We start from the raw sequence: 15,841 nt of genomic DNA, 5'->3' as shown, positions 1-15,841 counted from the left end.
CCTGTCTATGGGATAGTCCATATAAAAGATCCCTTGCTGAGAAAAGAGTAGCCCATGAAGTGGCGACAGCGGGTTCCTTCTCTCAATATATGTGTGGTCCATAACCATATGTCTGACGCCATATAACCGTAAATAAAATGCGTTGAGTGCGTCGTTAAATAAAACATTTCCTTTTTCTGTTTTATATGCAATTTATAACAAAACATTTGTCAAGATGACCAGCTTTTTTTTGTTTAATGTTATACGTACTTGTCGTAGGAATTTGGGTAGCCAGGTGAGGTAAATGTTTGGACGGTGGAGTTTGCTGTCAAGTTATAGAAACACGTAGAATCTGAAATGCAAAAGGTGAATATGTTTAACACATGTCGTAGAATAGTTAGATATAAATAGAAACATGTTATCACAACAAACACTTTCACAATTATCTATACCACGGGGACGGGATTTAGCTTAGACGGTTCAGTGCTCGCTTGAGGTGCATGCTTCGTAGGATCGAACCACCTCGGTGAATCCATTCAACGGATTGGTGGTTTTTTCTCTCGTTCCAACAAGTGCACCACAACTGGTCAAAGGCAGTAGTATGTGCTTTTCTGTCTCTGACAAAGTGCATATAAAAGATCCCTTGCTGCATTAGGAAAAATGTAGCGGGCTTCCTCTGATGACTATGAGTCAGAATTACCAAATGTTTGACATACAATGGCCGATGATTAATAAATCAATGTACCTTAGCAGTGTCGTTAAACTAAACACACTTTAACTCTCCAACAGCCACAAGGTATAACAATGTATAATAAATGTGACTATAACTACTCTTAAAGAGACAATACCTATTGTAAATGGAGTTGAAATGCGTACCCTCGCTTTCCCATATCGTAAACAATGCGTTATAAGATTATACCCACACTGGCGTAACCAAAACATACAAAGAATACAAAATGAAGCAAGAAGAAGGTAATCTTCTTCAAGAAGCATACACACTCATACACATACACATAAACATTAACACACATAAACATCAACACACATACATACCTGTACACACACACACACATACACACACAGGTACACACACATATATATATATATACACACACACACACACATACCTGTACACAGACATACACACACACACACACACACACACACATATATATATATATATATATATATATACACACACATACACACACCTATATATACACACACATATATACACACACACACACATACACACATTCACACACACATACAAACACACACGCACAGATAAACAAACAAATACACACACAAACACACAAACACACACACACGAATAGACACACGCACACACATACAAACACACAAAACATTACAAGAAAATACACACTCATAGACATAGACACACACATACACACACACACACACACACACACTTTACAAGACAAAACCACTCAGACAACACACACACATACACATACACATAAACACTAACACATACATAAACAAACACACGCAGAGAGAGAGAGAGAGAGAGAGAGAGAGAGAGAGAGAGAGAGAGAGAGAGAGAGAGAGCGATTACTGATCTTTCGCAGTTTCACGTGCGATCTGTAAATAAAGTTTGTTTCGTTTAACTACACCACTAGAACACATTGATTAATTAATCATCGGACATTGGATGTCAAACATTTGAAAATCCTGACACGAAGTCTTCAAAGGAATCCTACGACGTTTTTTTGTTTGTTTGTTTGTTTGTTTTTGTTTGTTTTTGTTTTTTGTTTTTTGTTTTTTTTTTTGTTGTTGTTGTGTTGTTTGTTTTGTTTTTTTTAAGGGGGGGAGGGGTATTTCGATAGAGGTAAGGGATCTTTTATCAGCATTTTCGCACAGACAGGAAAGTGCGTACTGACTAGTACAACAAATTTAACATCTTCAAATTTCATCAGCTATTTTTTATTTAAATTATATATTAAGAAGAAATTATGTTTATTCCCTTGTGTGATTAATAATTTACTATAAAACCCTACTATTAAACTGGAATGCATAAAGTATCAACAGTCGTCAAAACAAATTTAAAATAAGAGAGAGAAAAACGTAATTTTTACTACATAAAAATGTTATTTAAAGCATCAGTGTAATACGTTTTGTTGAAACTCATTCTATTACACACTTTTTGAAAAAGTCATTTATCTTTGATTGCTTTCCACTGCATTCTCTTATCACGACACGCAAAATGTTGCAGGTACGAAATCATTACACATAACAAAAGGGTCAGTTTGCCAACGTGTAATGGCAGAACAAACACGGTGGCAGATTGTTGGAACTGCTTGCCTGGGTAGCAGCAATCACACACCTTGGAATACACTACATGTCAGTGTTGGCGAGTCGAAAATATATGTTTTTAAATATCTGTAAGGAAGAGAACCTCTCTAAAACGGATACCTCTAAAAACCGGACTTTTTACCTGGTCCCGAGGGTGTCCGGTATATCTATCTATCTATCTATCTATATATATATATATATATATATATATATATATATATATATATATATACTGTACGACCTGAGCGAGATCCGCCCTATCTATTTCTCAGGTCTGACTTGTAAATAGCATGGTTGTGTTGTCATGTAGTACTTGATAATGGTGTGTTAAGTGACGCAGCGATAACGAATGGGGTGGAAACTTAACTCAGTGTCCCACACCCCTCCATTAGCAAAGTCCAACTCAATCAGTCATCTTATCCAGGAGTACGCTGCCCTTCGAGAGCTCAGGCGCATTTTCAGGGGATAGGTTTTGAGGGGTCAAAATCCACCAAAAATCTACTCCTCAAAAAATCTATAATACTAATTTATTAACTACAGACATAGGGCTATTTAAAAAAAAACCCACCATGGTACTTTGCTCGCTCAGGTGATACCAATTTGGACTCTGGCTCGTGGACTAATCTGACAGTTATAATCTGTCGTTTTGTAAGTCAAACAACACAAGATCAGTACTTGTAATCACTATCTACCAACTGAAACTGGCCGATGGCAAAACATCGATAGACAAGAACGAAAATGTCCTCTCTGTAACATCACTTTGGGTGATGAATGTCACTATTTATTTCAATGTACATATTTCGCAAATGAGAGATTCATATATCTAAAAAAAAATATATTATTATGACAGACCCAAACCCAATTATTTAATTCGAAAAAGGTATCAACGAAAAAGAAATTATGTATGTTCTTAAATGTGATTAGCTCTGTTTTTAAAAATATCTGTACAGCATGATTATAGACAGTACGCAATCGTAACAACTGTTTACTGCAGCTGTCCGTATATTATGTTTATCAACTGTTTACTGCAGCTGTCCGTATAATATGTTTGTAAACCATCTCAGTGTATCACCGTTTGGTGATCAGAGTTGAATAAAGTTCTGCTAATACTGCTAAACAAGTGTGTGTGTGGGGGGGTGGGGTGGGGGGGGGGGGGGGGGGGGGGGGCATTCTTATGGATTATTACATGAACGTTTTTAAAAAATACTTTCTATTGCTGTGCTTCGCAGTCTCACGACTGTTGCAAAAGAAGGAACGAAATGGTTTTTTTAACAACACACTCAACACATTTTATTTACGGTTATATGGCGTCAGACATATGGTTAAGGACCATACAGATATTGAGACAGGAAAACCGCTCTCACCACTTCATGGGCTAGTATTTTCGATTAGCAAGTGATGTTCTATATGCACCATTCCTCAGACAGGATAGTACATACCACGGCCTTTGTTACACCAGTTGTGGAGTACTGGCTGGAACAAGATAACCCAATGGGTCCACCGACGGGGATCGATCCCAGAACGACCGCGCATCTTAAACCTCTAATACCAAACACAGTTCTGAATGTGTACAGACTCTCTCTCTCTCTCTCTCTCTCTCTCTCTCTCTCTCTCTCTCTCTCTCTCTCTCTCTCTCTCTCTCTCGTGCGTGTGTTTGTTTGTGTATGTGTGTTAGTGTGTATGTGTATTGATTGCAAACATATTTTATTGTACAAAGAACAAACGAATTGGGCACAAGTTTGACAACTTACGAGGCCCTCTTCTATATTCATACAATATACTTGGCGACCTATATTACATAGCTGTAAATATGAACTACATGTTTACATTCAAGTGTAAGGAAATGTATTATATACAAAATAATGTGAAGGAAAGAAAAACAAATATGATACAACAGATTACACAAATAGTACATCACGTGCAGTTAAATTCGCTATCACATTTACAAATAATCCTTATGGTAATTTAAATAATACTTTATTAATCAAAACAATGAGTTATTTAATATATATTTGAACATAAGTAAATATTTCTTTATTATTGGCATCGCTTAATGTGCTTCTACCATATAACAGTAATTGTAAATCTATTGGTTGAAAAAGCTGTAAGGGTTTACATAGAATCCGTCTCTGTTGTTCATATTGTTTACATTGTAAGAAAAAATACTGAAATCATTACCGATGCTGATGTGCATACATTTAGAATATGACTAGACCATTTTACATCATCTGCTAAAGTTAAACCTAAAAGTTTATGCGTTTTTGATTTGTTTAAAGTTGTGTCACCAAATAGAAGACATGGTTCATTAATTAATTTGGTTAGAGAAAACAATAATAATTTTATTTATTCGGGTTAAAGGTAACTAACCATTTGTTTGACCATTCATAAAGTTTCAACACATTAATGTTTAGATCGCGTTCTATAATTGAAATGTCATTTGACGATATTCCAATACTTGTATCATCGGCAAATAGCCTTGTGTGTGTATGAGTATGTTTTTTCTTAGAGTGTGTGTGTGTGTGTGTGTGTTGTGTATGTGCGTGTGTGTGTGTGTGTGTGTATGTGTGTGTGTATGAGTGTGTATTTTTTTTGTAATTTCTTGTGTGTTGGTATGTGTGTGCGTTTGTCCATTTGTTTGTGTGTACCTGTGTGTTTGTGTGTGTATGTGTGTGTGCTTGTATATCTGTGTGTCTGTGTGTGTTTGTATGTTTGTGTGAATGTGTGTGCATATATATATGTGTGTGTGTGTGTGTGTGTACAGGTCTCACTCTCTCTCTCTCTCTCTCTATCTCTCTCTCACTGGATCTCACACCGAACGCTTGTCGAGCGAGCGTTGTACCACTGGGCTTCCTCCCCCCCCCCCCCCCCACCCTCCCGTTGCAAAGAGTGACACAAACTCACCTGCGTTATTTGACTGGTAATATCTGATGACGAAACCTCGATTTGTTATGGACCTGTCTGACTGGAACGAAACGTACATCCTGTTTCCACTACTGTGAACTGTGAGCGTGTTCCGCACAGTTCCACCCCACAGGGCGATTCTGGTACTGTTCCTGTCAGGTCCTGGAGAAAAACACTTAAAAGTATTACATACTTGCCCCAATATATTATAAATATAGGTTGTAGAAGCATCACGAGGGGTATATGGCTTTTTATGTACCCTTTGTGTGTTCTTTGTGTGGATAAAATAAAAAGCCATATACCCCGAGAGATGCTTCTACAACGAATTTGTCTTGCCGATATGTTAAATCATATAGCCAAATAAAATAACGCCAGACAGAAACAGATATTAATAAATACAATATTTTTTTTTTATCAGACCTGTATGTAGTAAAAAAAATATAATTATTAAAAATGAAAAAACAAAAAACAACAAGAATATCAACACTAGTTGAATAGCTGATCACTGTTTAGGGAGGTATCATTTTTTAAAGATGATATTCACAGTTTGAATTGTACAGTTTAAAAAAAAATGATGATTGCTGACGAGTAATGCTGCACGATTGTAAAGTGGTGAACTCTGCTGAATGGACCGGGTGGTCTTTGTAGTCTCCGATGTCTCCCTGGCGCTGGTGTATGATGAATCTAGGTCGGTCGAAGTGACGTCAGTGGCAGTTTTGGATGTAGCGGAACACGTGGATAGTGCTTTACTAATTTGCCGATATTCGTTGGTATGCTACCAGAGAACTTGTGCTTTTGTGACCAGTAACACTTTTACTTTGTGCTGCAGCGAAATGTGACCGTGTGAGAATAGTGGCGCCGGTGACTCGTAGACAGTGGTTTGTGTACACTTGATAAAGACGACATGGCTTGCTCAAAGTTGTCATGAAACTACCCAGTGCGTTCTTTCCAATCGGTTTATTGGCATACCATACTTGGTCGTCGTCATAGATACTGTCTTTGGGATACTGCCAAAGACGATCACATCCCGGATTCAGCTTGGAAATATACTTGACAAAAGATGCCACTGGACACAGAGGGGACCCCGGTTCTTCCGGCATGAAGACACAATACGATTCTTTGTCGTCACGGTGGTTTTTATTAAGTTATCCTTTTGTTTTTTTCAGTGTCATGGTCCGTTAGTACTTCAAAACTGTCTTTTGTCATTTTTTCCATGTTCTCGAATCCACGACGGAAGAAGTATATACGTATGTCGAACTGAACTTCGTTTGCTAGACCGGTGGGTATGTTTACATCCATAAACATTGAAGAATAAATTGTTTCGCGATCGTATTCAGAAATAACTTGTTTGTGGTCCGTTTCCTCTTTACCGGCTGCTTTTAACTCCAGCATTGCAGTTTTAAAAGACTCATTCGCATCGCAAAAGGCTGCATCTTTGATGATGTCGATCTTTCGACAATGTGGTGGTGCCTTCAGATATCGCTTAAGACCATACCTAATTGATTCAAGTGTAGATGTCTTGTAAAAATCGCCATCCTTGGTTGTTAGGTCTAGATAAAAATGGCACAAAACTTCATTCAAGCGTACGAGTTCAAATGTTTCAAAATTAATATCCAGTTCGTTTTCTTTTAAATAATCTCGAAATGTGTTTGCCACCGATTTGTTAGCCTTCTTTGTGCAAGAGGGTATTACATTTGCATGGTTTTCCTCAATTTCAACGGCAGAGTGCGTTGCAAATCGTTTGACGGCCATGTTCTGTTTACATTGGTAGCAGACGACTGTTGCTAATCGCGCATTAATACAATAACACAACGACCGTAATTAGGTGGCCGAGTTCAACATTGCAGCTTTTAAAACTATTGAAATAGTGTATTTTATAGGAAAAATAAAATTAATTATGTATACTTGATTGATTATCAATGTTATTTATAATGCAATTATTGCCTTAGCATTAACTGGGGTGGCTGGAAACTGTTGGAAATTACAGACGGGGTATAAGAGAATTTGGCTCCGCCCACAGGGGTATAAGAGATTTGTCCAACGGCAAACAACCAATGAGATTAAATAATTTTACATGAAGGCGAAATAAATATTATTATACAAGCTTGTGCAGGGCTGTAGCTAGGGTTTTTTGTTTTGTTGTTTTTAAAACAATTGTTTTCGGATTGGGGGTTTTGTGGGGGGAAATGGGGGGGGGGGGGGGAGATGAATTCTTGGAGCGAACTAGCATGGAAGGGGCAAGATATTAGGGGATCCGGGGGCATGGCCCCAGTGAAATATTGAAATCTAGAGACTGTGAAATACCATTTTGCAGCCATTTCAATATGTATGTACTGTTACAGACAAATTTGATTTTCATGGCGATTTACCCATTTTTAAATGGAGTTACGGTCCTTAAACTTAGGAAATATGATAACTTGTTTTCCAAACTTTTGCCTTGCAATGCCTGAAGATAATGAGATGAAATATTGAACATATCTTTATCATGTACGGTTACTGATCAAGTTTAACTTCCATGGTGATTTACCCACTTTTCACAGAAGTATAACCCTTGAGTGTAGGAGATACGAAACATATTGTTGGATTCGTTTGGGGGCATGTATTGCGTTAGCAGTACTCTCAGAATGCTTGGTATACGTGTGCTTCGTATGGTATTTATTAACTCGGTCATGTTCTACCATGTGGATAAAATTTATCTGCTATTAAACTCGCTACCATTTCGTATCATAGTTAGGTCCCATGGTAAACAGAGCTAAAGTCGTATGGCGTTCTTTCACTTCATTAAACAAAACAAACTCTAGACTTACCACAGTACACAAAGATAAAGTCGTATGGAGGGTCTTCACTTCATTAAACAAAAACTCTAGACTTAACATCGCAGACAGAAATAAAATCGTATGGTAGGTGTTCACGTTATTTAAGAACATAACCTCCAGACTTGCCATCATACATAGAGATAAAGGTGTATGGTAGGTGTTATTTAAGAAAACAAACTCTAGGCTCGCCATCGTACATAGAGATAAAGTCGTATGATAGGTGTTCACATTATTTAAGAAAATAAACTCCAGACTCGCCATCGTACATAGAGATAAAGGTGTATGGTAGGTGTTCACGTTGTTAAACAAAACAAACACCAGACTTAACATCGTACATAGAGATAAAGTCGTATGGTAGGTGTTCACGTTATTTTATATAAAAAACCCTCCAGACTCGCCATCGTACATAGAGATAAAGTTGCATAGTAGGCGTTCACGTCATTTAAGAAAACAAACTCCAGACTTACCATCGTATACAGAGATAAAGTCGTAGTCTGTGCCTTCTGTTCGACACTCGACCAGGTCTGCCTTGATTGTCAGATTGCTGGACTCCGCCTCTATTAACCACCCACACCTTTCATTACTGTGCAAGAAAAACAAAGGAGAAATATTATTACCCATATGGTTAAAAATATCTTAGTTTATATCAGGTGTTATACAACCTTACAAGAACCTCAACCAAAATTAAAATCGATTATTGGTAATAAATAGAATATTAAACTCCCTACCATTTGTTATTATGCTCATGTCCCTCGTGAACTAATTTATTTCACTCAGGAGACAAACGTCATACGAAATGGAAGCTAGTTTAATATAATATAAATATTAACGACGGCTTACAGACGAATAGCCATAATCAAACACACCTTATGTATATTTTTGTTGTTGATGTTGTGTTTGTTTTGTTTGGGAGTGAGGGTGGTTTGGGACCAAACAGAAAACGAAAAGATGTCATGTACGGAATTAATATAAACACAAAAGTGTTATAAAAAGGTGTGTGAAGGAGTAGTAAGTTCGAAGAAGGTATTTTAGAAATAAATATGTCTCAATATTTGATAAGTTTAATAATAGTTTCCAACTTTTCTTCAATTATGGTTTTTAATTCAAGGGGGTTTAATTTATGGTTTGAATAAGTAGACCCAAAATGGCAATGTGCTGATCTATATTCATGCACTCTCTTACAGTACTGTATATCCAGTTTGTAATATTTTTCTCCAAATAACTATCATAAAATATACGTTCAATGGTCCCTGACATAAGATTACAAAAAGTACATTTATTTGAATTAATATAATGTATTGTATATAGAATAGTGTTGGTAATGAAAAATCTATGTAGAATTTTGTATTGAAACCAACATAAAGTTCTCTAATGTATTTAAAAGGTATATGGTAAAACATATTCCATTCTGTTGGTGAACAACAAAATTGTTTATTTTAGTATTTTAATTAACATTTTGGAATGGCTATTGTGTAGCATAATAATCAGTATTTTTCTCTACACCCCATTTTGTCTTTAAGAAGTTGTTTTAGCTTGTAGGGGTAAACCAGTTTATCGTTTGTAATTGACACCTTTTATTCCATCAATATATTTTACATTTTCCCCCATATTCCAATGCATTAATTAAAGAAGCATACTCTATAATAAAGGTTTATATATATATATATATATATATATATATATATATATATATATATATATATATATATATATTAAAGTTTCTTATAAAATCACATAAATCTAGACATCCTCAATTAGTATTAACTAAATCACTAATGAAAAAACTCTTATTTTTTAATATTTCATTCTCAAACCAATTGTTTATACCTGCGATATCTTTTTCATTTTCTATTGGTTGTTTACATTGGATGTTTCGCCAACTATCAAGAACATATTTCCCAAAATGGGTTAGTCATATTTTAATTTTTAAATTAATAAAATGATCGTCATACATAATTAGTTCTCTGATCGATATGAGGGGCGGGACGTAGCCCAGTGGGAAAGCGCTCGCTCGATGCGCAGTCGGTCTAGGATCGATCCCCGTCGGTGGGCCCATTGGGTTATTTCTCGTTCAAGTCAGTGCACCAAGGCCGTGGTATGTCCTATCCTGTCTCCTGCTAAAAAGTAACCAATGAAGCGGCGACAGCGGGGTTCCTCTCTCAATATCTGTGTGGTCCTTAATCATATGTCTGACGCCATATAACCGTAAATAAAATGTGTTGGGTGCATCGTTAAATAAAACATTTCATTCTGATCGATATGCATGTAACTGACGAGACAAAACATGTCAATTTCGTGTTAAATTAAAAGTAACCTTCTTATCCACGTTGACTTTAATGATATTATACACGTAGATAGTTTATTAATTTTTATCCCCCCCCCCCCCCCCCAACACACACACACACAAACGCAAACGCACACCACATTTTTATGGTCTTGAATTATAACTTCTATTTTAACTTTGTCAGATTTATTTCGCCAAATGAATTTGTAAAATCGTTTATTTCACTTTTCAAATATAACTGGTTTGACGGGGATGGTGGCGAAATTAACAAATAATATTTTCGTAATATTAATGATGTTATCATTGTGATCCTGCCTAATAGTGTAAATTTACGGTCAAATAACAAGAATCCCAGATTCGCTTGACGCAAAATGAAAAGGAAATTAAAAACAAAGAAGAAAAAAGATAATAATAATAATAATAATAATAATGACATTCTGTTTTATGGGCGAGACGTATGCCAGTGGTAAAGCACTTGCTTGATGCGCGGTCGATTTGGGATCGATCCCCGTCGGCGAGCTCATTGGGCTATTTCTCGCTCCACCCAGTACACCACGACTGTTACATCAAAGGCCGTCGTATGTGCTATCCTGTGTATGGGATAGTGCATATAAAAGATCCCTTGCTGAGAAAAGAGTATCCCATGAAGTGGCGACAGTGGGTTCCCTCTCTCTCAATATCTTTGTGGTCCTTAACCATATGTCTGACGCCATATAACCGTAAATAAAATGGGTTGTGTGCATCGTTAAATAAAACATTTCCTTCTGATCGATATGCATGCAATTGACGAAAAGAAACATGTCAATTTCGTGGTAAATTAAAAGTAACATTCTTATCCACGTTGACTTTAATGATATTATATACGTAGTTAGTTTATTAATTGTATCCCCCCCCCCCCCCCCCCCCCCACACACACACACACGCAATCGCACACCACATTTTTATGGTCCTGAATTATAAATTCTATTTTAACTTTGTCAGATTTATTTCGCGAAATGAATTTGTAAAATGGTTTATTTAACTTTTCAAATATAACTGGTTTGACGGGGATGGTGGCGAAATTAACAAATAATATTTTGGTAATATTAATGATGTTATCATTGTGATCCTGCCTAATACTGTAAATTTACGGTCAAATGACAATAATCCCAGATTCGCTTGACGCAAAATGAAAAGGAAATTAAAAACAAAGAAGAAAAAAGATAATAATAATAATAATAATAATAATAATAATAATGACATTCTGTTTTATGGGCGAGACGTAACCCAGTGGTAAAGCGTTCGCTTTACGCGCGGTCGGTTTGGGATCGATCCCCGTCGGTGAGCTCATTGGGCTATTTCTCGCTCCAGCCAGTACACCACGACTGTTACATCAAAGGCCGTCGCATGTGCTATCCTGTGTATGGGATAGTGCATATAAAAGATCCATTGCTGAGAAAAGAGTAGCTCATGAAGTGGCGACAGCGGGTTCCTTCTCTCAATATATGTGTGGTCCTTAACCATATGTCCGACGCCATATAACTGTAAATAAAATGTGATGAGTGCCTCTTTAAATAAAATATTTCCTTTTTGTGTTTTATATGCAATTTGTAACAAAACATTTGTCAAGATGACCAGCTATTTTTTGTTTAATGTTATACGTACTTGTCGTAGAAATTTGGGTAGCCAGGTGAAGTAAATGTTTGCACGGTGGAGTTTGCTGTCAAGTCATAGAAACACGTAGAATCTGAAATGCAAAAGGTGAATATGTTTAAAAAATGTCGTAGAATAGTTAGATATAAATAGAAACATGTCATCACAACAAACACTTTCACAATTATCTATACCACGGGGACGGGATTTAGCTTAGACGGTTCAGTGCTCGCTTGAGGTGCATGCTTCGTAGGATGGAACCACCTCGGTGGGTTTTTTTTCTCTCGTTCCAACAAGTGCACCACAACTGGTCAAAGGCAGTGGTATGTGCTTTTCTGTCTCTGACAAAGCGCATATAAAAGATCCCTTGCTGCATTAGGAAAAAGTAGCGAGCTTCGTCTGATGACTATGAGTCAGAATTACCAGATGTTTAACATGCAATGGCCGATGATTAATAAAGCAGTGTCGTTAAACTAAACACACTTTAACTCTCCAACAGCCACCAGGTATAACACTGTATAATAAAGGTGACTATAACTAGTCTTAAATAGACAATACCTATTGTAAATGGAGTTGAAATGCGTACCCTCGCTTTCCCATATCGTAAACATTGCGGTATAAGATTATACCCACACTGGCGTAACCAAAACATACAAAGAGAACAAAATGAAGGAAGATTAAGGTAATCTTCCTCAAGAAGCATAGACACTCATACACATACACATAAACATTAACACACATACATACCTGTACACACACACACACACACACATACACACACACACACACACACACACACAAACACACACACACACACACACAAACACATACACACACACACACACATATATATACACACAAATTCACACACATACAAACACAGACACACATATACAAACACACACACACACAAACACACACGTATACACATATACACACACGTACACACATATACACAGAAACAAATGGACACGCGCACACACATACAAACACACAAGAAATTACAAGAAAATACACACTCATACACATAGACATACACATAAACACACACACGCACACACACATACACACACACACATACACACACACACATACACACACACACACACTACAAGAAAAACCACACTCATACACACACAAGGCTATTTGCCGATGATACAAGTATTGGAATATCGTCAAATGACATTTCAATTATAGAACGCGATCTAAACATTAATGTGTTGAAACTTTATGAATGGTCAAACAAATGGTTAGTTACCTTTAACCCGAATAAATAAAATGTATTATTGTTTTCTCTAACCAAATTAATTAATGAACCATGTCTTGTATTTGGTGACACAACTTTAAACAAATCAAAAACGCATAAACATTTAGGTTTAACTTTAGAAGATGATGTAAAATGGTCTAGTCATATTCTAAATGTATGCACATCAGCATCGGTAATGATTTCAGTATTTTTTCTTACAATGTAAACAATATGAACAGAGACGGATTCTATGTAAACCCTTACAGCTTTTTCAACCAATAGATTTACAATTACTGTTATATGGTAGAAGCACATTAAGCGATGCCAATAATAAAGAAATATTTACTTATGTTCAAATATATATTAAAAAACTTATCGTTTTGATTAATAAAGTATTATTTAAATTACCATAAGGATTATTTGTAAATGTGATAGCGAATTTAACTGCACGTGATGTACTATTTGTGTAATCTGTTGTATCATATTTGTTTTTCTTTCCTTCACATTATTTTGTATATAATACATTTCCTTACACTTGAATGTAAACATGTAGTTCATATTTACAGCTATGTAATATAGGTCGCCAAGTATATTGTATGAATATAGAAGAGGGCCTCGTAAGTTGTCAAACTTGTGCCCAATTCGTTTGTTCTTTGTACAATAAAATATGTTTGCAATCAATACACATACACACTAACACACATACACAAACAAACACACGCACGAGAGAGAGAGAGAGAGAGAGAGAGAGAGAGAGAGAGAGAGAGAGAGAGAGAGAGAGAGAGAGAGAGAGAGAGAGAGAGAGATTAGTGATCCTTCGCAGTTTCACGTGCGATCTGTAAAATAAAGTTTGTTTTGTTTAACTACACCACTAGAACACATTCATTAATTAATCATCGGATATTGGATGTCAAACATTTGAAAATCCTGACACGTGTGTTGTTTGTTTTGTTTTTTTGTTTTTTTGTGTTTTTTTTTTTTGGGGGGGGGGGTATTTCGATAGAGGTAAGTGATCTTTTATCAGCATTTTCGCACATACAGGAAAGTGCGTATTGACTAGTACAACAAATTTAACATCTTGAAATTTCATCAGCTATTTTTTATTTAAATTATATATTAAGAAGAAATTATGTTTATTCCCTTGTGTGATTAATAATTTACTATAAAACCCTACTATTAAACTGGAATGCATAAAGTATCAACAGTCGTCAAAACAAATTTAAAATAAGAGAGAGAGAAAAACGTAATTTTACTACATAAAAATGTTATTTAAAGCATCAGTGTAATACTTTTTTTTTTTTAAGTTTATTTCCATGAAATGCCACATTTACATCCGTGTTATATACCCACGTGGCTTGGGTAAACTACACACACATATACATAATCAATATTATACATCTTATTTGAAGAATTAACATCGCAAAATAATAATAATGAAAAATAGCTATGTACTTCTATTACGTAATAGGGATTGGCAAAGTCATGGAGGACAGGTATATTAGTAAGAAAATTAAGGACATTTTTATCTCGCTGAAAGGATGTTTCCATTAGCGTAAAAATAAACTAAGTGGAATTGATGGACTTATTATTATTATTTAAAGTATTAATTTTAAGGAGGTAAAATGCCCCATTTTTCTGTGAAGCGGTCTTCATTGTACCCTAAAATATATTTTTCTATTGTTCGATAATATTTTATAAAACTAAGAGCTCCCATACATTTTTGTAGTTTTTCTTTATGTTTACAACTATATATGTATCTTTTCAGTATAACAATTAGATGATTTATTAAAATGCTTTGACTAGGGATACCCAGAAAAACATCTTGAATATTTAATTTAATAACTGATCCTATCTTTGTTTCGAGCCAAATTTGAAATGTTTTCCATATTTGATTAGAGTGAGGGCAATAGAAAAATATATGTTCCAAAGATTCTGGTTCGTTAGCACAAAAACTGCATTTATTATCCGCCTGTATGCCACACATACAGATATAGGTATTTGTTGTCAAAATACGATGTATAAGCTTGAATTAAAAGTTTTTAGTTTTAATATCAGGGGTAATTTGTTTTATAATTTCAAAACATTTTGACAAATGACCTTCAGTAATATTTGTATTAAGTTTTTGTGACCATTTATTCGCAATATGTAATGTAGAAAACACTTTTGATTTTATATATAAATAGTAAATAAATTTACAGCTTTTCGATTTTTGCATTCTTTTTAAAATATTGTCATTATCTGGGGTTTCCAAAGTTAACATATGTCCTTTTATTTTGCGTAACCAATATTTTGGTATATATGAAAGTATTTTAAAATATAGTAAATAATTACCGTTTATGTTATATTAATTTTTAACTCTTATGAATTGCTTTATCATACCATTCGATGTAAATAAATCACATACCGATTTTAGACCCGTTTCATACCAATGTAGGAACTATTTTATTAATTTAGGTGGAATAAAATTTAGTAGTGAGGTTGGTATAAATTAATCCTTCTCGCTTTACATAATTGTTTTTCAAAGTTAAGTGGACACATTTTCTGGAGTTCCATTGAAAATATTATGCCGAGAATTTTAAAAGGTTCTTTAAACCATTTTATTGGAATGTGTGGGCATAACTGCTCATTAGAGTTTATTTTTGAACCAAACCATGTTGCTGTACACTT

General features: G+C 35.4%; 1 protein-coding gene across 1 annotated transcript in view; it reads right to left on the bottom strand.

Annotated features, from left to right (window-relative positions):
- The window catches only part of LOC121377932 (deleted in malignant brain tumors 1 protein-like), a 66,513-nt gene that overhangs the window by 21,288 nt on the left and 29,384 nt on the right, over positions 1-15,841 (bottom strand). Inside the window, exons 5-8 of the mRNA XM_041506027.1 lie at positions 11,941-12,022; positions 8,480-8,595; positions 5,197-5,358; positions 250-331 (exon numbers count right to left, since the gene is read on the bottom strand). Coding sequence (XP_041361961.1) covers positions 250-331; positions 5,197-5,358; positions 8,480-8,595; positions 11,941-12,022 — 442 coding nt within the window. The remainder of the gene's footprint in view (positions 1-249; positions 332-5,196; positions 5,359-8,479; positions 8,596-11,940; positions 12,023-15,841) is intronic.

This window comes from Gigantopelta aegis, chromosome 7 (genome assembly GCF_016097555.1).
Source record: "Gigantopelta aegis isolate Gae_Host chromosome 7, Gae_host_genome, whole genome shotgun sequence".
Taxonomy (NCBI): domain Eukaryota; kingdom Metazoa; phylum Mollusca; class Gastropoda; order Neomphalida; family Peltospiridae; genus Gigantopelta; species Gigantopelta aegis.
The sequence above is the reverse complement of the archived record's forward strand: the minus strand, read 5'-3'. Positions and strand labels throughout refer to the sequence as shown.